This window comes from Zychaea mexicana, assembly GCF_025766255.1.
Source record: "Zychaea mexicana strain RSA 1403 chromosome Unknown BDB00scaffold_12, whole genome shotgun sequence".
Classification (NCBI taxonomy): Eukaryota; Fungi; Mucoromycota; class Mucoromycetes; order Mucorales; family Lichtheimiaceae; genus Zychaea; species Zychaea mexicana.
This window is the reverse complement of record NW_026516675.1, coordinates 564,593-584,032: the sequence shown is the minus strand read 5'-3', so window position 1 is coordinate 584,032 and position 19,440 is coordinate 564,593. Positions and strand designations below refer to the sequence as shown.

The following is a 19,440-nucleotide window of genomic DNA, read 5'->3' as shown; positions in this document are numbered from 1 at the left end:
ACGAGGTAAAGTATTTTAACATTGTACTGTATACAACTACATTTATACTAGTATGACTTTAGTATGGTAATGAGCTTTTATATATACGAGCGTTTAGTGCGACTAGCAAAAGCTGCACCATGCTTTAATAAATACGATTGGTCATTTTCATCCTAATGATTTGCTTTGTTCTGCCACTACTAGAAGCAAATTCTAACGCCTGACTAATTCTTGTCGAGAAAATGTTGATATGGTTTATATCGGAAAAGCGGTTTGCAAGCAAGATGATTGAAACCAACGATACCCATTTGATAATGGACTATGGTACAAGTTCAAGACACGCGTTCAATGAATCATTGAAGAATGGTGTGTTGCTCAACGTATAAACTGATGACAGATGCAGAGACTGTGAAAGTTAAATCTATAGCGTATAACACATGAGTCAAGGAGTATGTCAGGTTAGAACGATTGGATGCATTGGAGCTTTAGGAAGTCGTTGGTAGCGTGCGGCGAAGAGGTCTGGGAAGATAAATTACCAAATACGGTTATCATACCATTTGTACTGCAGTAATGATTTGATAGATGCTGCATAAAGTCAGATACATACCGAGAATGCTTTGCTAGGACTGCAGCGAAAGAGAATCAGCTGTAATGGTAGCAATAGAATGTTCGAAAACTAATAAATACTCTACGCGCTTACGGTGGTATCACCTTCCGTTTACTGTCAACGCCAGTGTTAAACTTAGGTATATCTTGCACAAGGTCTCATATATAATGACGATGTACATACCTTCCGTTTTGTAGAAATACGTTTTAATTCGCAGTATGAGCATACTGCCGTCCAATATGTACCAGTAGAGCAATTATTAACGGTCATGGTGGTGATTTGTCCTGGTGCTAGTTGTGTTACAATTGCATCATCCCTGTTATTCTTAAAGGGATATGTTTGTGTCGAAACGGTGGACCCGCTGGTGGCGGTTTTTTGTATACACGAGAAGACTCTTGATGCCGCCATAATCGTTATTGTTTTTGAGTACAATGTTTCGTTTTCTTTTTTCTTCCAAGGGTAAGTAGTTTTTCCAACATTTTGCACCCATTTTCCGATTGCGCTCGGGTTCCGATTGTATCGAAAAATTTTGCTGCTGCTGTTGCTGTTGGATACGTAGCACGTAGTAGATTTAATCCTGAGTCTTGTTATAGGTAGTAAGTGTCGTGAAGATTGTTGCGTTGGTGGCTGGCGGTAAGGTCGGTTCTTGCATTCCTTTTTAATGCTAAATCAGTGGTGCGTTGTTGCGTGAATTGAATGGTAGTAAACGCTGAGGAAAAAAAAAGTGGATAAAATATTACCCAAAAGAGGTATGGACGGGTATCACAACAGACTCTATGAGCCGGACTAAGCTTAAGCTCACCATGAGCAATAGAATTTGCTAATATTACATGCAGTAGAAGGAAGCAATAACAAAAGTCTTTTTCTGCATATATGCGTACTTTACGCGATTCATGCGGATCAAGTTGTTTTCTGCATTCTCGTGATTCTATTTAGAACGATTGTGCTTTGATCATTTCACCGCTTTTTCGCCTTTTTCGGTATATTTCACATTCTACGTGCAATTGCAATTTCTAATAGAAGATGGTATTGCTTCATATCGCCGCTTTAGCTGTTGGTTAATAACGGCATCATCAACAGCAGGAAATTCTGTGAATTGTATTTTGGTATTAGTCTTACAGTAACGACTACTGGATATACATAGTCATAGAAAAGAAAAACAGAAAATTATAAAGGTTGACTAAAAATGCATGCTGTATATTTGCAAATTACTTGACTTTGCAATGCCACTTGGCTTGATACCTTGAGTTCCTATTTCCTGTTGTTCTGCTGGTAAGAACGCGCGGTAAAAACAACCCACTTGTACATTTCAAAGTTTTTTTTTCTCTCGCTCTTTCTGGTTTTGAAAAAAATATTACCCGGCTTCAAATAGTGCGTGCTAAAATCTTGTGCTGATGATGGAATAGAAGATGAGAAAGGGTACACAACTGAAGAGCAAAGTATGTGTGTGGTAATGGTATCACAGAGTTTCCACTCCCCGAACAGCGTTTTTTATTGGAAGACGGCGGTGTTCCACCGAATATAGAGGTTGTGTATATAAATTGAGGATGGGGCCTGATCGCTGTTGTTACTGCTGAAATAATCCAGTGGTTGGGTGCGCGGCAAACGACTACGAGATACCGAAAGTGAAGAAAACAAGCAACCCCACGTAAAACAGCAAACAACAACCAGCAGCATGTCTCAACAATTGACGATATCGAGCTTCTACAACAATAAATTTGCCCAACGAGTGCTTTCGTGGATACGCGACACCACTGGTCTCGAAGACTCTACAACGGCTACCGCTGCAGGCGCTGCAGCCGTTGCAGCTGTGGTACTCGCGACAACAGTTGCTTGGCAGCACGCTTCTTCATCGAAAAACAAGCCCATTCCTTTCCAAGGAATTCCAACACCCAAAGGTTGCCATCCACTCGTTGGTATGTTCTTGTCCTTGGAAAAAGAAACCACACTATCTTTGCTTGTATGATTGAGGGTAATAATAACGCCTTTTCTCGCTTCCTGCTCTGATATAACTGTGTATATGTGGTCTCTATCTAGGCCACATGCTGACTATCGGTGCGAACAGAGTGCAAAAATGCCATGAATGGCACAAAGAACTTGGTAAGTGCGATGCAACAAGATCTCGGATATAATAATTTATCCCTTTCACATTACACCAGAAACTAAATTAGGGCACTTTTTCTCTAGGTCCGATTTTCTATTTCAAGATGGGTGTCAGGAACGTTATTGTCATTGCAGATCCTATTATGACACACGAGCTATTCGTCACCAATGGAAAAATCACTTCAAATCGCGCACCTCCAACACTTCCTCATGATTTCAATTCCAATGGTCACATGTAAGTGTGGTTGTCCGTTGTTAGTGGCTATGTATAAGAAAAAACAGTAGTTAACATCAACAATTGTGTGGACATGATATCATTTCCTCGCGTTGTACGTGCAAAGTGGCATTGCGTCAGCGCAGCCAGAAAACAAACATTGGAGCAGGGCACGCAAGTCAGGTAACTCCAGTCATACAGCTAGCTAGTACTAGTATCATTTTTGATATAGAATGAGCGCACAACATAGTATTAATGCAATATATACATATAGTGCTAAATGCTTTAGGACCAAGAGAGCTCAAAGAAGCCAGCCCTCTACTTTTAAAAGAAGCAGACGAATTTGTTGACACTGTTGCCACCGGAGAAAACATGGACCCCATGGCACGGCTTATGCGAGTCTCTCTCAACTTTATTCTCCTTGCCATCTTTGGTGTACGCACGACATCGATTGAGGACCCAATTTACAAGCAGTCAGTCTTGATTATCAAGAGATTTATGGGCCTTACAGATTTCCGAAATATTGCTAGTCGGTTTATCCCGGTTTTGCGGATTCTAGATCCGTTTGTGGGTCTAACCAAGAAGGGATATTTGTATCTGGAAAACGATTGCAAACCTTTTCTTACAGAAATGATTGAAAGAGCATTGGACTCGGAGGAGCCTAATATGACCAAGGCATTGAACAACGAAATGAATGGAGGCAAAAAGGGATATTACAACAATATGATGCGTGTTATACGTAAGTAGTAGTTGTTCTCTCGTTGATAGGTGACCATGCTCACATTTTATTCGATCAAAATTGTAGTTGATATGGTCGTCGCTGGAACAGATACTACGGCCGTCACGTTGGCATGGGGGTTCCTCCAAATATCCACCAAGCCTGTCGTTCAAAAGAAGATCCAACATGAACTTGATGCTTTTGTAGAAAAGAACGGTCGTCTACCTTATTTTTGGGAACGCGCTCAAGTTCCATACCTGGTTGCTACACAGCGCGAATGCATGCGACTTCGACCCACTACAGATTTTGGGCTCATCCATGTTACGGCTGAAGATCGTAAGCATTTTTAGCAAAAACTTTTCAGGCAGTGTTTTCTTGAATCTGAAATGGTTTCTATTTCTTAGTAGAATGGCGAGGTACGCTCATCCCAAAGGGTACGATGATGATGTCCAATATGGGTGACACGCATCTTGATCCTATCAAATACCCTAACCCGGAAGAATTCCAACCTGAACGCTTCCTCGACAAGTCAAGTGAAACCATGGCTGCTTCTGCTAATAGAAAAGCCGAGGATCGAGATCAATTTAACTTTGGATGGGGCCGGTAAGATTTACATATTTCCTTTCTTATCGCTTCGCTTTAATGTCTATACACTCACGATAACGTCCATCTCTCCTCTTTATCCAAGACGTGTTTGTGTTGGTACGCACTTGGTAAGCAGTGGCGGCATATCGCTTTTCTCATCTACATACTTTTTGTACCATTATATACTAAAATTGATGTGCATATGATAGGCTGAAACACAAATGTTCAACATCTGGGTCCGTGTGCTTCGCAGGTGCGATGTCAAACCAGCATTAGATGCCGCTGGCAAAGAGGTACCTCTCGGCCTTGACTCGGTTCCTCCCAAAAGTGGTCCACTGGTGACAGGCCCGAGTCCGTTCGAGATTCGATTCGTTCCAAGAACCTAGACATGCAATCGCTATCTGACTCTCTTCTCATATACCATTCTTTTTATCGCTTGTAATTTCTGCTTGATTGTATACCAAGTGACGTGTAAAGCAATTGTATTATGGACTTGTCACAAGTCGTGACGAAGCAAGCACAGAACATTTGTTTATGTATATGACATTAAAAAAGAAAAATCAACAGGAATTTTATACATGACAAGTAGTGGGAAAAGAACGAAGGGGTAGCGTATATGATTGAGAATGATGAAGAGGATGATGTGTTGCGAAAAAGTTGTGATGGCAGTAACTTATTTGTGGTAGTTAGCCTCGACAAAAGGCATCTTGGTGATGACGGCATCCTGGATCTTGTTTCGGACCTTGACGCTCAATTCAGTGCCACGCTTGTGCTGACCGCTCTTGACATAGCCCATGGCAATGTTCTTCTTCAAGCAAGGCGAGGGGCAGCCCGAGGTGATCTTACCAATGACCTGACCTTCCTTGTCCAGAATCTCAGCACCCTCACGGGCAGGAGCACCATTGACGATCAAGCCAACACGACGGCGCTGGATACTCTTCTTATCCTTGATCTGCGAAAGGATCTTTTCGGCGCCCAAGAAACCACCGGTCTCACGACGCGACTTGGGGATCGTCCAGGTCAAACCGGCTTCAATGGGAGTTGTGGTGTGATCCAAATCGTTGCCGTAGAGACACAAACCAGCTTCAAGACGCAGACTGTCACGGGCACCAAGACCGGCCAATTCAACGTCGGGGTTGGCCATCAACTTTTGGGTAATGGAAACAGCTTCTGAGGTAGGGATGGACAGCTTTTTTTCGCAAAAAGATAACAGTGTGAGTAATCCCGTGTGCATATTCAAATTCACGTTATTCCTCTCTTTTGAATTTACCTCAAAACCATCTTCACCAGTATAGCCGGAACGAGCAATGTGGCAAGGAATACCAGCGACATCCATGAAGCGGCCGTTCATGAAGCCGAAATCATTCAGGCTCTTACCGACCAACTGTTCCAAAGCAGCAGCAGCGCTAGGGCCCTGGATAGCAATCAACGAGTGATCGTCAATGATTTGAAGATCCACATCACCACCCTTGTTTTGAAAGTCAGCAAGATGCTTGCGGATATGGGCCAAGTCCTTGTCAGCACATGCGGCATTCGACACAACGTACAGACACTTGTCTTGTTGCATGATGATGGTGTCATCAATGATACCACCCTGCTCGTTCGTAAAGACAGACAAGGAGCCTTGACCCACGGGCATCTCGTGCAGATCAGCCACAACCAGCGTTTCAAAGAACTTTTTGCGGTCGTTACCAACAACGCTAAGGATAACAACGAGTTTTTCTTGTTGAGTATTATTTACCATGAAATAAAAAGCGAGGGAGGATCATCCTTACCGAGTCTGGAGCATGTGAGAGACGTCAAAGATGGAGGCCTTTTCACGGGTATGCAAGTGTGAGGCCAACATGCCCATGTTCTTGTATTGGACAGGCATATAGTAACCAGCAAATGGGACCATCTTGCCGCCCTGTTGCACGTGGTAATCATACAATGCAGTCTTCTTGAGCTGTACAAGACGTTTTGGCGTCAGTTTTTTTTCCTTTCGTTCTCAACCCACTTAGGTCCAGCAAACGTACCTTTTCTTCACCGGCAGCGGCAGCAGCAGCGTAGAAACGCTTGCTTGCAGGACGGGTTGCCATGGAAGCAAGCGATGTGGAAGCACGAGTTTGGAATCTCGAGAGCATTGCGTTGTGGTATGTGTAGAGGTGTGTAGAGGTGAGGGGGTGGGGGAAAAAGGAAAAAACGAACAAAGGAAAGAAAAAGTTTTTTTTTCTCTCTCGCTCTCTTTATTTTATATTTTGTTGGAACCTTGTCTAAGAGAACTCTTTTGCGATAGGTTTACCGTGTTGACTCGGTGGAAGCTCTTCTGACCTCTTTTAGAAAGAAGACGTACCGGAGGCAATAGGAAAGAAGCAGGTGGGGTTCCAATTTCGATGGCTGCAGAGACACCCACACACCCACACCTATATTTTTTTTTCTGTTTGTTGATTATTTTTTTTCCCTGTCTTTCCGTATATATTTAAAAAAGTATTTCTGGTAACCCTGTCAACCCGGGAGAGGCTGTTAGTAGCCCTTTGTCCTGAACACCTTTCAGCCCCACAAACTATAGTGTGTCGCTTTATAACGATCTTCAACTTTTGTTAAAGAACACACACATAACTTTGGAGCTTTAAGCGCCGAAATGGGGTAAGGTGGGCCATTTGAAGCCATAAAGCGGGGCAAGCCCAGTGTGAGGTTTCTGAACTGCTAAAGTGGCACTGCTCGCTTTGCATTTGTTGGTAAGTGACCGTTGCCCTGGTTATCGAAATTGGCTCACATCAATCGTACCGTTGCACTGTCCGCTTTTTATTTTTTTGGCTGTCGCGGGCGCCTACTTCTGGAGGCCGATCTATTGTCAGTAAAGAAAAAACTGCATATGGCTTTGTAAGATAATGATTTCAACAAAGAGCGCTCTGAGATTTTCCTTCTGCATATCAGTATGTCTTGGATCAAGTCGACGCCATACTCATTCGCAAGTACTACACTGATGTTCGTTGTGCACTTGGTTCTGTGTGCTGGGGTTATCATCCCCAACAATGACACACTAGGTCTTTTTCCCTTGTCAAGTACAGTACCTCGCAATGATTTTGTTACCATTTTACGAAACACAAGTTGCATACATGCGCTTTATATCTAGCATGGGTAGAACTATAGCTCTCCAATATTTTATGTGTAATAGGTGTTCCGTTTGTTACGTTTTACAGCATGGTAGTAGGTTAGGGATATCCAGAAATTTAGACGGCCAAATGCTATAAATTTTAATCAGTCTTAAAGTGCACAGGAAATTGCTTTGCTGTTGTTGTTGTTATGAGATTGATCACAACATAACTGCTAATGAGTCTGCAGCCGATAGTAACGCTGTTGTTGATATCTATTTTATGGGAGCTAGACTTAGTCCATGTCGATGGCATTGCTGCTCGCAGAAAAAGTTGGTTGCAATTCTTATGAGCATATATGAGCTGTCATTATCTGTTTGCTTTGTAATCCTTCTACAACATCTTTTATTATGAAAGCTATCTTGTTTCGTGCTGATGAGATTCAGATACTACTCTTCGGACATATCGAGCCCATATACGGCCCACTTGCATGAATTTGCCAGGTCAGATATTCGTGGACAAGTAATAGCAGCGTACGTTGCGATGCTTCTCTATATGTTATCATAAAAAAGAAACGCGTATTATCGTATTATATGAAGTCGTACTGGACTAGAGCATGGAAGGCTTACACAAAAGTACATAACTGAGATAACGAACCAAATCTGGGACTGGAACCCTTATCACGGACTTAGTTATATGATCTCTAATGCCGTTGCCTTTCTACGAGCCACAAGTGCCCAAGTCGACACAGATGTGTGATCGCTATTAAGAAAACGGTCGACGTTACCTATCATAGAGGAAAGCGCGATACATGGTATACCGTGTAGGCATGCTCGCAGATCCTTAAGAAATAATGGTAGGATAATAATCCGATTTCCACTACAGTTTCTTTCTCTTGTTTCTTTCTCTTGTAAATGGTCTAATTACTTTGTTTCGATGGCTATGTCGCCTTGTGGATCCACTTTGTACGTTCACCCAACGAATTTCTAGCTGGCTATCGCCAGTGGTAGAGGACCTGTCTTTTGTCTAACCGCAAAACAGGTTTTAAATGATTTGACCTCAATCCAGGACTGGTGCAAGAATAGCTATTCATTTTTTTACTACACTGCAATACTGATAAAAGTGATTCCAAACAAAAGACACCAATCACATCCCTCTTTACACGTATACCCTTGCAATTTTCTTTTCCCAAGGAAGGAGCGCCTCAGAAGCGACGTAGAGGAGCGTTTCCTGGAGACTGAGGAAAAACGTGGTGCGATTCCTCGTGACCAACGCGGGTTAAGACGTGCACCGTTCTTGTACGCTTAAAAGCGAATTCGCTCGCTTGACGGCTCTTTGCATTGTCGAAACTGTGCAGCAGGCTGACGAGGTCTTCCACTTTTTTGCTGGGGAAAACTCGGCAATGAATGCCGAGATTGCGGCAGTGGAGAAAGGAGCTCACTGAGCAGTGGGAGGGACACGCGCCGTGCCCCCGATTGCCGAGAAGTACGGAGAGGACGTAAAGTCCTTGGATCCACCAAAGTTGCCTTTTCTTTGCTGGAAAGATCTCCGGATACAATATGTTCCAAAAAAAAATTGTATGTCGAACAAGGTCGTCAACATCTTTTTTCAAGTTACAATCTTGCAGTTGACATGCACTTGGAAGAGCTTTATCCGAAGGCTGGATCATACACGGGCACTTGAATTAGTGTTACGGGCATGCGTCATAAAGTGAGCCGGAAGCGACGACAAAACAAGACAAGCCAAAGACAGAGGAGAGATGAATCTAGGTCAAGGCAAGAAGAATATCGGAAGGTCAAGGAGACCAGATGATGAGAAAGGAACAAGGAACAAGTCGAGTGATTACATTTACATTTATGAAGGTTGATAAGTTGGGTGATGATTGACGATAAAGATGTTGAGGGATTGAGTAGAGGTCAACGAATAGTCATGACAGGAAGCGCCTCTATTGTTGGGTTAAAGCGATGCAAGCGAAATTTGAAAATTGACCCACAAGTCGCTTCAATAGCGGACGTTGCCCATAAATTGTGCCATTCGCTGCGAAAAAAAAAATTCTCAACGAATTGGATGCGGTGAATAAAGCCTCGGGGGCCTTCGAGCTATCGCCGGGTTGACATCGTGCTTCTACTTTTCAAGTAGGAGTGGGGAGCTGAAAGTTCTACACAAGAATGATCAGTTTCTTTTCCCATTCGTTCCCCACTTTTTACACAAAAAAAAGAAAATGACAATAATATAGCATCTGAAGCAAGTCCAGCTTACTCGCTAAATTTTCCCCAATTATTTTTTTTTGGGCGAGTCCAACTTTTGCAAGCGGACCAGCTTTTGCTAGCGGACTCACATATAATCTTAGCGAGTCTATCAGAGTCTGTCAACTTTGACAAACCAATTGTCAGCAGTGCTAGCAACATCTACGTTTTGTGTGATTATTCTTAAAGGCAAAGGGTTTTGTGCCATCACAAAAGAATTGGCTTGGGCTCACATGTTATAAAGAAAGCAGAATGGTTTAAGTGTGGTTGAAAATCGACTTCCCTATATGCCCCCTCATTTGTATATCGAAGCATGTTGACAAGTAACGCTATTTCAAATGTAAGCCCCAAACTTGACCGTGAAGAATGGGAAGGCATCGCGAAAGAAACCAATTTATGAGTAAGCACAAAACGGGATACAAGTTTAGAAAGGGAGATTGATGCAGATAGCAAAGAACAATAACGATGCGTTGAACTGATTTGACTCGCTATATTATGTTTTCTTAGACTTCCACTGAACACCATATCGTCTTCAGGCTATGGCCATTTTGGAGAAACTCTCTGAAAAAGTCGGTCAAAGTGTTAACGTTGGAAGCCGGTAAGAAATGGACGAGGAGTTGAGTGAGTTACGGTGCGTTAGGCCTCATAGCATTTCGCTCATCGCCTTCTATGTAAAAGACACACAAGCGATGCCTGTAGTAGCAGGCCCGCCAGCGTTAGCACCATTGATTTCGACGACAGCAAAGGCTGTGAGGACGCCACCCTGTCACTGCCTCTTGATATGAAGGTGCCTTCGATACACGACCGTTACGAAATAGGGGAATACGATGTGTCATTGGTGTTCTGCGCTTTTCAAGTTGTATCGCAGAACAACTATAATACTTTGCACATTGGAACGTGATGTGCACCACATACTGTACGTATACAAACTGATTTTGATTAGGGAAAAAGTCGAATAAGAAAGAGTCATCATTATTCGTATTTTAATTTTTTATTTAGCTCTATTTCATCGATACTTCTGATACAGAGGAATCGATTCTACGAGAGGCTCGTTGGCGTTGGCGGTCCCAGTCACTTCCACACCATCCGAGCGTTGCTTTTCCCAAACTCGACTTCTCTCGCCATACACGCGAAACCGCCTCCAACAGCATACTATCGAAATGCTAATGATGTTGGATTCGTGGTGCTCCTTGACAAATGGAACAAGATATTCGATGATACCCAAGAAGAGTATCTTGTGGGTGCTCACGGTATGAATTTCGATCAAGCACCACGGGTTGTTTTATTAATCCAAACGTCCACTACCTGGTTAAAGAATCCTGTTGATCTTGAGGTGTCATTAAAGAAGATTATCAAGGTAAAAAAAAGGGAAATGATAGTAATATGAAGGTATAAGATTATGTCACTAATAATACATTTCCTTTAATTCAGAATATAAAACTGAACAAGATGGCTCGAACGGATGCGATCATTGATTGATGCCAAAATCGTATGCGTTAACAAAGCAATTTATTAAACTTTTCATGCTGACCCGTTATTATAACTATGATAAAATCGACAAATCTGTTGCGCACATGTACGTATCAAAATAAAAAGGGAAGAGAAAATGATATGTGTATATTATGTTATTTATCTTTTTTTTCAAAAAAACTCAGGATTGACAAGTTCCCATCTCAAAGACTTAAAGACGAGATCAAGGAATTTGAGCTGGGAACCATTATATAGATCCAATCCTATCTGCTCTATTGGATGATCCCTATAATGGTGTTCCTTTGGTATGCATCAGCCATTACTGAAAACGGTAGAACGAACTCTGGGTTTGATGCTGACTTTGTGTTTACTATGATTAGGACCAGCACCACTACCTCGTCAGGTCGTGGACATTTGGATCTATAAAATATCATATGGGGACTCCGTCTCGGCACAACGTCCCGATTCATGTGTCTGAGTTCGATGGGTTGTCCTTTGGTAATTCTTTTACTGTGTAAAAGTCAAACCTACCAGTGAAAGAACAAACAAGTACGCGGTATCAAAAGACCTGGTACGTTTAGGAATTATGACAAAGAATTCCTGTGAACGTTCCCAACTTAATGCACACAAGTCATTGGTAAGCGCTTCATTTTTGCGATGGAATAGAAAAAAAAAATCAGGGTATACGATGGAATAACCTCCTCTTTTAGATGTTGTGATATCATCCTACATTACAAAGGCTTTGCGCGGATGTTTATATTTTCTCATCAGCGAGCTCTGCACAATTAGAGCACTCTCATCTCTGGAAGACGTGGGAACCTATTTGAAGTATTTGGACGACATAGCATCAGCATCATCTTGTTTCAAGAAATGGTGTGTGCCTATGTCCAGCGAGGAAGCCATGAATGCCATGCCGAAAAGAAGAATATCATTATCGGATGACCAAATTGGGTTGCTCCCTTAATCCAAAGTAGATCGGTCACGATGCACTAGTAATACCTACTTGATCTACTTTAAAAAACTTTATAACCTTTTCATTTGTAGTGTATAAATACTTTATGTAATCACTCAACAAGAAAGATTAGAACCTTTCGGCTGTCCTCCACCCACATTTTCTGACCAACACTTTTAAATAAATCTCTGCTTTAAATTACTGTCGCTTATGATTGCCCTGGTCTCTGTTTATAGTTGGTTCATTTGGTGCAGACAAGGCACTAATAATGTCATACACTAAATTTTTCCATCCGACGCATCTAATATTTACAAGAGCGAATACCCTGTATCTAATCAACTGCTTTGTCTTTCGTGACAAGAGGGGAACGAGTCGATCTTGAAAGTTTGTATGTATAATACATATGAGCATACTATTCAGGGGACCGACCTCATTAGTTTTTGGATAGCCTGTGTTACGTTAGTGGCACGGTAGTGGGTGATGGCGTTGTTAATAAATATTGCAAAGAGGTAAATAGGTTGTCATCTCTGGGTACTACAATGAGCTAGGGTTTAACACGTTAACAATGATTGGAGCAGAACGCTTTTATGCAAACTAGTATTGAAAAGCTGCTTACCATTTTTGATATCAAGCAAAATGAAAGGGACACGTCCTTAGTATCTTCGTACTACTATATATTGTCTATAAATATAGACCCAGCTTAGGGTTTTTCTTTTCTGAGCCACTGATTATACTTTATTAGCGATGTATTATCAAGATGGTTTTATTAAATGAGTGGACAGAGAAGAAGAGGGAACGATAAAAAAGAAGAGTATGTGCTACATAGAAGGTGGTCAAAGTTTCTTTCTATTTAATATATATTCTTCTTGCGGTGTGCATACCGTACATTACGTATGTAGTAGGATAATAGGCAAGAGAGTTCATGCAATGTTTGTCTGGAACCTGCAATTCATATATTACGGCTTGTATCTTACCACTTGGTCCATGCATTATCATAAACCGCTGCTTTTTTATTTGTGAACAAGTGAGGAGATGGACTGATAGTAACAGCAGGGCCAATTCTACTCCACACACAGTAGATAGATCATCTTCGGTAGTGAAATCACCAAGTGTACCAGCATCAAATGTTGATAGAAGCCAAATGTGAGGAACAAGTCAAAACGGTACAATTTGGTATAATATGCGTGCTCGTATTCCTAAAAGACCCTCAAAATGTAACATGCAATAATCGATTCCGCAATTCTTTTTTTTTATGTTCGTATATGTAAAAAGTGTAATAAAATGTTTTCTTGCTTGGGTGGTTTGTGTTCAGCAGAACATTCTACCACTGGGACAGACACAGAGGGTTGCACAAAAAGACGACAGCATCCGAAAAGAAGACGTTGTTGCTGTTCATGAGCAACAAGAAGAGAAAAAGTTATCCTGTCTTCCACCTGTGGATGAATGTCGATGCCTGCTACTATTAGCAGCACTTATGACGATGGTATTGCTGCTGCCCATAGATCGATTGTTGTTGCTGCTGCTGAAGCGATTGTCTGCTTGAATCCTTTCCTTGATCCGCTTTGCTCTAGCCAATTGAGTTTCCCCAACCATCTTTAAAAAGGCCTCGCTCACGTTGGCTGACTCTTTGGCCGAAGTCTCCAAAAAAGGAATACCTAATGAGTCGGCAAGTTCCTAAATATGTGTAAAGGGGGGAGGAGTGGGTATCAAATTCAAGTGCCAGTCTCCTTCTTTTTTTTTTCCAAAAGGCCACGGTAATACGAGTGAAAAAAAAGACTATTGCAACAATAGAGACGAACAAGAGATCACAGTAACGGGAATTTTCCCGCTTTGTGTTGATGTTTACCTTGCCTTCTGCCGTCGTCACCTCCCTGTCTTCCAATATATCACACTTATTTCCGATCAGCAGCTTACACACATCGTCGGAAGCATGCTTTTCAATATCCCTTAGCCATAGTTTGACATCATCAAATGTGCTGTGGTTTGTAACGTCATAGACGACGAAAATGCCGTGGGCGCCCTTGTAGTACGATGACACGATGCTGCGGAAACGTTCCTGTCCTGCAGTGTCCCACTAATAACAACAATAATCATCCTTGTTACTATTATTATTATGCAAACTATACATGGAGTAAAATACTTACAATTTGTAACTTGACTCTCTCGTCTGCAATATGGATCGTTTTCTCTTTCTATAATGTCAATTGCATTTTGAGCGAATTTAAATAAAGGGAAAAGAAAGGGGGAGGTGGGGGTAGACGGAAGCTTACGAAATCAACGCCGATCGTGCTTGCGTATTGTTCAGGGTACTTGCCATCGGCAAATCGCATGAGCAAACACGTCTTGCCCACACCTGAGCTTCCAATGAGCAAAAGCTTAAAGAGATAGTCGCTACATGATTGCACAAAGAAGAGGCTGTTAATCGGGTGTGGTGGTGGTGTTGGTGGTGGGGGGACACGACGGTGCGACAATAGAAGTAACGGGCACTCTATCTCTTTATGCAGCAAAAGGACTCACTGTTCCACTCTCATATGTTTCGATCGGCTTTTTGGGAAATGAGTAGAAAGCGCTGAACGATTCGGATTTTCATGCGGAGTTCCTGACCTTTTATATGAGCGAGATATGATACACACACACACACACACACACAACACACAGCAGCAGCAGCAAAGGCAACGCGCCGCCGTTGTTGGACCCCAGCTGGGTGTTTGTTTGTTTGTTTGTTTTATTAGTAGAGAGAGACTTGCAATTCTAGATATGGTAAACGGTTCTTATGTATGTGGTCGAGGCTGCGGCGGCGGCAGTGATATTGGATCAGTGCTTTGATGGCAACTCTTTTTCATCGCGCGCAAAAAAGGAATTGAATTACAAGCAATATTGGAATAAATAAGGTGCAGCGGGCGGAAGGAAGGGAAGGAAGAGAAGAGACAGATCTTGCATTGGTGCTACACAAGAGGACTCTTTTGCGGAACTTGAGGCTGTAGAATCACAATAGTAATAAGTTTTAAACGTGGGTTTAATTGACTATAGCGTCGATTGGTCTGCTTGTTTTGTATAGCCTCGTTAATGAACTGGTCGCACAAGGGCACAGAAGGGCGAACGAACGAGCCATGTGCAAGGTATAGCACACACACACACTGGACTGAGAAGAGATAGTCGGAGGGGGGCTGGGTTTTTGCTGCCTTGGTAATTTAGTATTTGCCCATTTAACTACCCACACTTTTCATCCACAACGATGGAATCCATAGAAACTAGGCACAAAATAATGAAAACGAAGAAATGGTACCACGCCAGTCCGAGACTCGAGTCTGTGTTGCTAGTGTACATACGCTGACGGATCACTTGTAGTCCCGCCCCCTTCATCTCTCAATGCTGCTGCTGCTGCTGAACAATCCGTCCCGATGAAATAATATATAAATACTATCCCTTTGTCGTCTCTCTTTCTTCTTCCGTCTTTCCTTTCTTTTCCTCTACCCGCTTTTTATTTTCTTTCTTCGCGCTCTCTCACCCGGACCACTTCCCGGCCCTTCCTTTCATTAACCCTTTAGCTTCTATCTCTGTGGCAAGCTAATACCCAACCCCTTCCATTTCCCTTTTGTACCTTTTTTTTTATTCGGTTCCTTGTGAATTTCGACAGCCCGGTGCTGAGTGATATCTAAACAAGAAAAAGAAAAGAACGACGACGAAATCAACACACACACACTCCTACTACTATTACTATCGCACGATGTACTTTAAATCTTTGTCCGTGACAGCTATCAGCTTGCTTGCATCTTTGCAATTGTCTGGCGTTGACGCCTTTCCATCCTTTGGCTTAAAGAACAACCTTGCTGTTGTCCATGGCGGCCAGCAACAAACCAGCACTCTCAGCGCCAATTACGTCTCCGTCTTTGCTCGCGACAACGAACCCGACGTTGATTTCGAATTGGTTCCTATGGACGTGAAGAATAAGGTCGTCTCGCTTCGTAAGCGTGGTCTTTCTGGATGTACCATTACTCACACGGGTAAGAACAGATGAAGCCAACATTTTATATTAGTATCGTTTTGATTTTTATTAATGAATCATGGTTGGCCCTCTCCAATTGAATGATTTAGCCATCAAGGGTGAGACCTGTACTCAGATCTCCAAGGACTACGGTATTCCTCGCAGCCAGTACTTGGCATTGAACCCTTCGATCAACTCGGGCTGTACCAACATGTGGGCTGGCGAAACCTACTGTGTTTCCAAGGAGGAGAAGGAGCACAAGCCCAAGCCCAAGCCCAAGCCCGAGCCCAAGGAAAAAGAAGAAAAGTCCAAGGAAGAGTCCAAGGAAGAGCCCAAGGAAGAGAAGAAGGAATCCTCCAGCTCTTGCGAATTCAAGCACACCGGTAAGTCAATCCTTCTTCTTTTGCAGAGAATTGCTCTGAACAACAAACTGACACACACATGCAATTGATAAATCAGTTACCTCGAGCGATACCTGCACCTCTGTCATTAAGCAGTACGGCGTTGACCGTGATGCCTACTTGAGCGCCAACCCCTCCATCAACAGCGCCTGCACCAACATGATTACTGGCAAGGAAGTCTGCATTCCCGGCGGTGGCTACTCTGGCTCCTCCTCTTCTGACTCTTCTTCTTCTTCTGAAGCCGAGAAATCCGAACCAAAGGAAGACGAAAAGATCTCGCAAAAGACCACCCATCTTGCCGCCAAGACCAAGGGCGACAGTGACGACGACAAGGAAGAAGAAGATAACTCTGGCAGCGACGGCTGGTCATCCACCGAAAAGCCTGCTGAAGATACCTCCTCCGATGACGACAACGACGACGACGACTCCTCTTCTTCTTCTAGCTCGACCGAAAAGCGTAAGCAGATCTCCAGCGGTGTCCCCATGACCTACTACTGGATTGCCCAACCCCAAGACTACGACTTGGGCGGCCGTCAGGTATCGATCAAGACCTGTGAAGGCAAGACGCTTGGCAAGACCTCTGTTGAATATGCCGATGCCCTCGTCATGGAAGGCACTGGTGAGCTGGACAACAAGGTTGTCAACCTCGGTGCCTGCTCGTGCAGCAACTACAACTGCTTCATGGAAGTCGACAAGAGCGAGGATCCCTATGGCTTGACCTCGTACGGCTCTGCTCTCCGTCCCTTCATTACTGCTGCTGCTAACGACATTCCCCAGGGTTCCAAGATCTATGTGCCTCAATTGGACGGCTGGGAACTTCCTGGCACCGGTGGCAAGAAGCACAATGGCTGTCTCCTTGTCGACGACCGTGGATGGTCCTTCTCTGGTAAGCACATTGACTTTTACGTCTACACCATGAGCAACTACCAGTCCTTGAACAGCGAACATGGTGTCAGCGATGTTGATGTCTATGAAGGTGGTGGCTGTAAGCTCATCAACTACATGTAATTTTCTCTCTCTCTCTCTCTCTCTCTCTCTTGTCATCTTATCCTCCACCCCCACCCTTTCCCTGTCACACTCCCTTCTATAAAGTGTACTTTTACAAACAATTCGCTAAATTCTCTCACACAAAACACACACTCCCTCCCATACAATTGTTCCAGAATGAAATAAACTTTTTTTTTATTTACTTGTCATCACCCATCACAATCATCCATCATCCCATTACTGTTTTGTTTACTATTGACATACAAAAATAAAGCTCTGTCATATGTGTGTACCTTTGGACCAAGGGGCGGGGGGGGCGCGATGTGGGATAATATATACCAGATCAGTACAATAGAACAGCAAGAAGAATGGTAACATTCTCAATGTTCATGGAAATCCAGCAAAATCAAAAGAGATATATACCCGCTCCGCCCTGTAACTGTATGTAAATTTAGTATGCTGTGTACGTAGCCCGCAACACCATTGTTACACAGAATGTCGCGCGCCCCCCACCCTCCTCTCACGCAGTCATTTCACAAAGTAAGGTCGCTGAATTTAAATTGGCATTCAACAATGATGTCGGTTGAATCCAAAAATAAAAGTGTTCACGTGCCACACGAACATGTCATTATATCTTCTTGACTTGTCCGTAAGGATGGACAGGGTTTTTGTTGATGAACATGGAATTGAGGCCCCCCACTTGCTGACAAGGAGTTGGTTTGCTATCATTAACAACAATAAGCTCTAGTACTCTTGGGCTCCTGCTGAATAGACCTTAACCTGTAATGCATACAGCTGCAGATGAAACGGAACTATAAAGAGGGTTGAGTTATGCAGTTTACTCTGAGGAAGCCTGAAAGGGCATTCGCGAAAAGAAACAAGTCAGGTCGGAACAGCAAAAAGTTAATTACATCATTGCCGAGTGTCCAGTCGGCCGTTTTGTCAATAAAGTCGGTGGTGAATCTGCTGTATCTCAACAACGTTTCCTTCGTAGCACTGTTTACGACTTACGACTCTGTGTAGTCTGTCCATTCAGCAAATACAGCTTCATCCTGGGGAGAGGAAGAGCGAGGAAGAAGAAGGTAGCAAGACTGACCTGGAATACCTCACAGCAAATTATGTCTTTCTTGATGAACTAGCGTTTCCATATTTAATTTACAAAACGAGGTATGGGCTTGGTTAAAAGAAAGTACACTCATGCAAAATCTACAATGCTTACAACGAAGGCAAAAGGCAACATCCATATTAGGTGCAACGATTATAAATGTCAGCCTGAGAGTTTCCAAAGCGTATCAAAAAGAGAAAGCTTGTATACGCGCAACTTATAGCCATTATATAGCACAGGGACAATGACCGAGACATTAACTGAGCTTACTGGACGCGACGCTGGACGAAATGGTTCACACCCGTCCTATCCATAGCACTTTGGATGTAGGAAAATACAACCCACTCTCGACGATATTGGTACGTCTATTTACCCTCATTTGAAATCCAATCGAGCAGTTCTGGCCAGTTGTCAAGTGTAAAAGTTGAGCGGGGTAAGTTTCTGGGGAAAGCATCGCTCATGATCGTGAGGCATGCAATACTAGCTTATATTTATACTGTTTGAGATGCTGTCTAGACTTCCGCTTTGAATAAATTGATGGACAATGGCTATTTAAGCCTTCTTGAAGATGGGGAAGGTGGAATAGAGATGTCGAGATAAGTGTCTTTCGAGTGTAAAGTCTTGATCAGTGTGTTCCTCGATAGCAGTGTGTCACCTTTGTCTGTGTTGGAATTGATTCATGCTGTTTGACAGGTTACGATTCGGTCAACTCAGATAGTTGAATCAAGAGAGAAAAAAAGTGTTGACTAACTACGAGAATACATAGAGCATTGAGTATACAAAGGCTGGCTTCTGTTTATTCTCAATTGCTCAATGTACTAGTGATATGGCGCTGATTATATGTAAAGAGGTAATGTATCGTATAGTCAGAGTGAAAAAGTGATACAAGAGACGTTCTTTTAATTTCAAAGAAGGAAGAACTAACGAGCTAAATGATGGTAGAGAGCTTATTTATAAAAATCAGAGCTTACATGTTATAATATACGACAAAGGAGGCGTACGGTATTGTATGGT

At 42.8% G+C, this 19,440-nt stretch overlaps 5 protein-coding genes across 5 annotated transcripts; 3 read left to right on the top strand and 2 right to left on the bottom strand.

Moving 5' to 3' along the window:
• The first annotated feature begins 2,185 nt into the window (after positions 1 to 2,185).
• BDB00DRAFT_971121 (cytochrome P450) lies at positions 2,186 to 4,615 on the top strand. The gene is made up of 9 exons (XM_053129849.1): positions 2,186 to 2,502; positions 2,624 to 2,686; positions 2,774 to 2,924; positions 3,031 to 3,086; positions 3,178 to 3,642; positions 3,709 to 3,957; positions 4,026 to 4,224; positions 4,310 to 4,334; positions 4,416 to 4,615. Exons 1-9 carry the CDS (start codon positions 2,262 to 2,264, stop codon positions 4,590 to 4,592), a joined length of 1,626 nt encoding a protein of 541 aa, XP_052983171.1. The 5' UTR covers positions 2,186 to 2,261; the 3' UTR covers positions 4,593 to 4,615.
• Positions 4,616 to 4,625: 10 nt separating this feature from the next.
• On the bottom strand, positions 4,626 to 6,606 carry BDB00DRAFT_926463 (uncharacterized protein). Its single transcript, XM_053128845.1, has 4 exons — positions 6,222 to 6,606; positions 5,982 to 6,151; positions 5,477 to 5,906; positions 4,626 to 5,395 (listed from the first exon to the last, which is right to left on the bottom strand). Exons 1-4 carry the CDS (start codon positions 6,327 to 6,329, stop codon positions 4,880 to 4,882), a joined length of 1,224 nt encoding a protein of 407 aa, XP_052983170.1. The 5' UTR covers positions 6,330 to 6,606; the 3' UTR covers positions 4,626 to 4,879.
• Positions 6,607 to 10,065: 3,459 nt separating this feature from the next.
• On the top strand, positions 10,066 to 11,005 carry BDB00DRAFT_869133 (uncharacterized protein; the record flags this gene model as incomplete). The annotated part of the gene is made up of 4 exons (XM_053126565.1): positions 10,066 to 10,124; positions 10,205 to 10,423; positions 10,526 to 10,883; positions 10,958 to 11,005. 4 exons carry the CDS (start codon positions 10,066 to 10,068, stop codon positions 11,003 to 11,005), a joined length of 684 nt encoding a protein of 227 aa, XP_052983169.1.
• Positions 11,006 to 13,340: 2,335 nt separating this feature from the next.
• BDB00DRAFT_944983 (ras family-domain-containing protein) lies at positions 13,341 to 15,820 on the bottom strand (the record flags this gene model as incomplete). The annotated part of the gene is made up of 6 exons (XM_053129497.1): positions 15,457 to 15,820; positions 14,219 to 14,339; positions 14,093 to 14,140; positions 13,795 to 14,022; positions 13,445 to 13,622; positions 13,341 to 13,381 (listed from the first exon to the last, which is right to left on the bottom strand). The coding sequence occupies exons 1-6, from the start codon at positions 15,483 to 15,485 to the stop codon at positions 13,341 to 13,343; spliced, it is 645 nt and encodes a 214-aa protein (XP_052983168.1). The 5' UTR covers positions 15,486 to 15,820.
• On the top strand, positions 15,425 to 17,348 carry BDB00DRAFT_952523 (uncharacterized protein). Its single transcript, XM_053129602.1, has 3 exons — positions 15,425 to 15,952; positions 16,044 to 16,316; positions 16,393 to 17,348. The coding sequence occupies exons 1-3, from the start codon at positions 15,676 to 15,678 to the stop codon at positions 17,340 to 17,342; spliced, it is 1,500 nt and encodes a 499-aa protein (XP_052983167.1). The 5' UTR covers positions 15,425 to 15,675; the 3' UTR covers positions 17,343 to 17,348.
• The last annotated feature ends 2,092 nt before the right edge of the window (positions 17,349 to 19,440 follow it).

What these genes read in the sequence shown, in the direction of transcription:
- BDB00DRAFT_952523 (XM_053129602.1), top strand. Translation starts at nt 15,676, where the DNA reads ATGTACTTTAAATCTTTGTCCGTGACAGCTATCAGCTTGCTTGCATCT. An exon ending in ATGTACCATTACTCACACGG is followed by an intron (nt 15,953 to 16,043) that starts GTAAGAACAGAT and finishes TGAATGATTTAG; the next exon opens with CCATCAAGGGTGAGACCTGT. An exon ending in TTGCGAATTCAAGCACACCG is followed by an intron (nt 16,317 to 16,392) that starts GTAAGTCAATCC and finishes TTGATAAATCAG; the next exon opens with TTACCTCGAGCGATACCTGC.
- BDB00DRAFT_926463 (XM_053128845.1), bottom strand. Translation starts at nt 6,329, where the DNA reads ATGCTCTCGAGATTCCAAACTCGTGCTTCCACATCGCTTGCTTCCATG. An exon ending in TCTCACATGCTCCAGACTCG is followed by an intron (nt 5,907 to 5,981) that starts GTAAGGATGATC and finishes TGTTATCCTTAG; the next exon opens with CGTTGTTGGTAACGACCGCA. An exon ending in CTGGTGAAGATGGTTTTGAG is followed by an intron (nt 5,396 to 5,476) that starts GTAAATTCAAAA and finishes TGCGAAAAAAAG; the next exon opens with CTGTCCATCCCTACCTCAGA.
- BDB00DRAFT_971121 (XM_053129849.1), top strand. Translation starts at nt 2,262, where the DNA reads ATGTCTCAACAATTGACGATATCGAGCTTCTACAACAATAAATTTGCC. An exon ending in TTCAATTCCAATGGTCACAT is followed by an intron (nt 2,925 to 3,030) that starts GTAAGTGTGGTT and finishes GTACGTGCAAAG; the next exon opens with TGGCATTGCGTCAGCGCAGC. An exon ending in TTTGTGTTGGTACGCACTTG is followed by an intron (nt 4,335 to 4,415) that starts GTAAGCAGTGGC and finishes TGCATATGATAG; the next exon opens with GCTGAAACACAAATGTTCAA.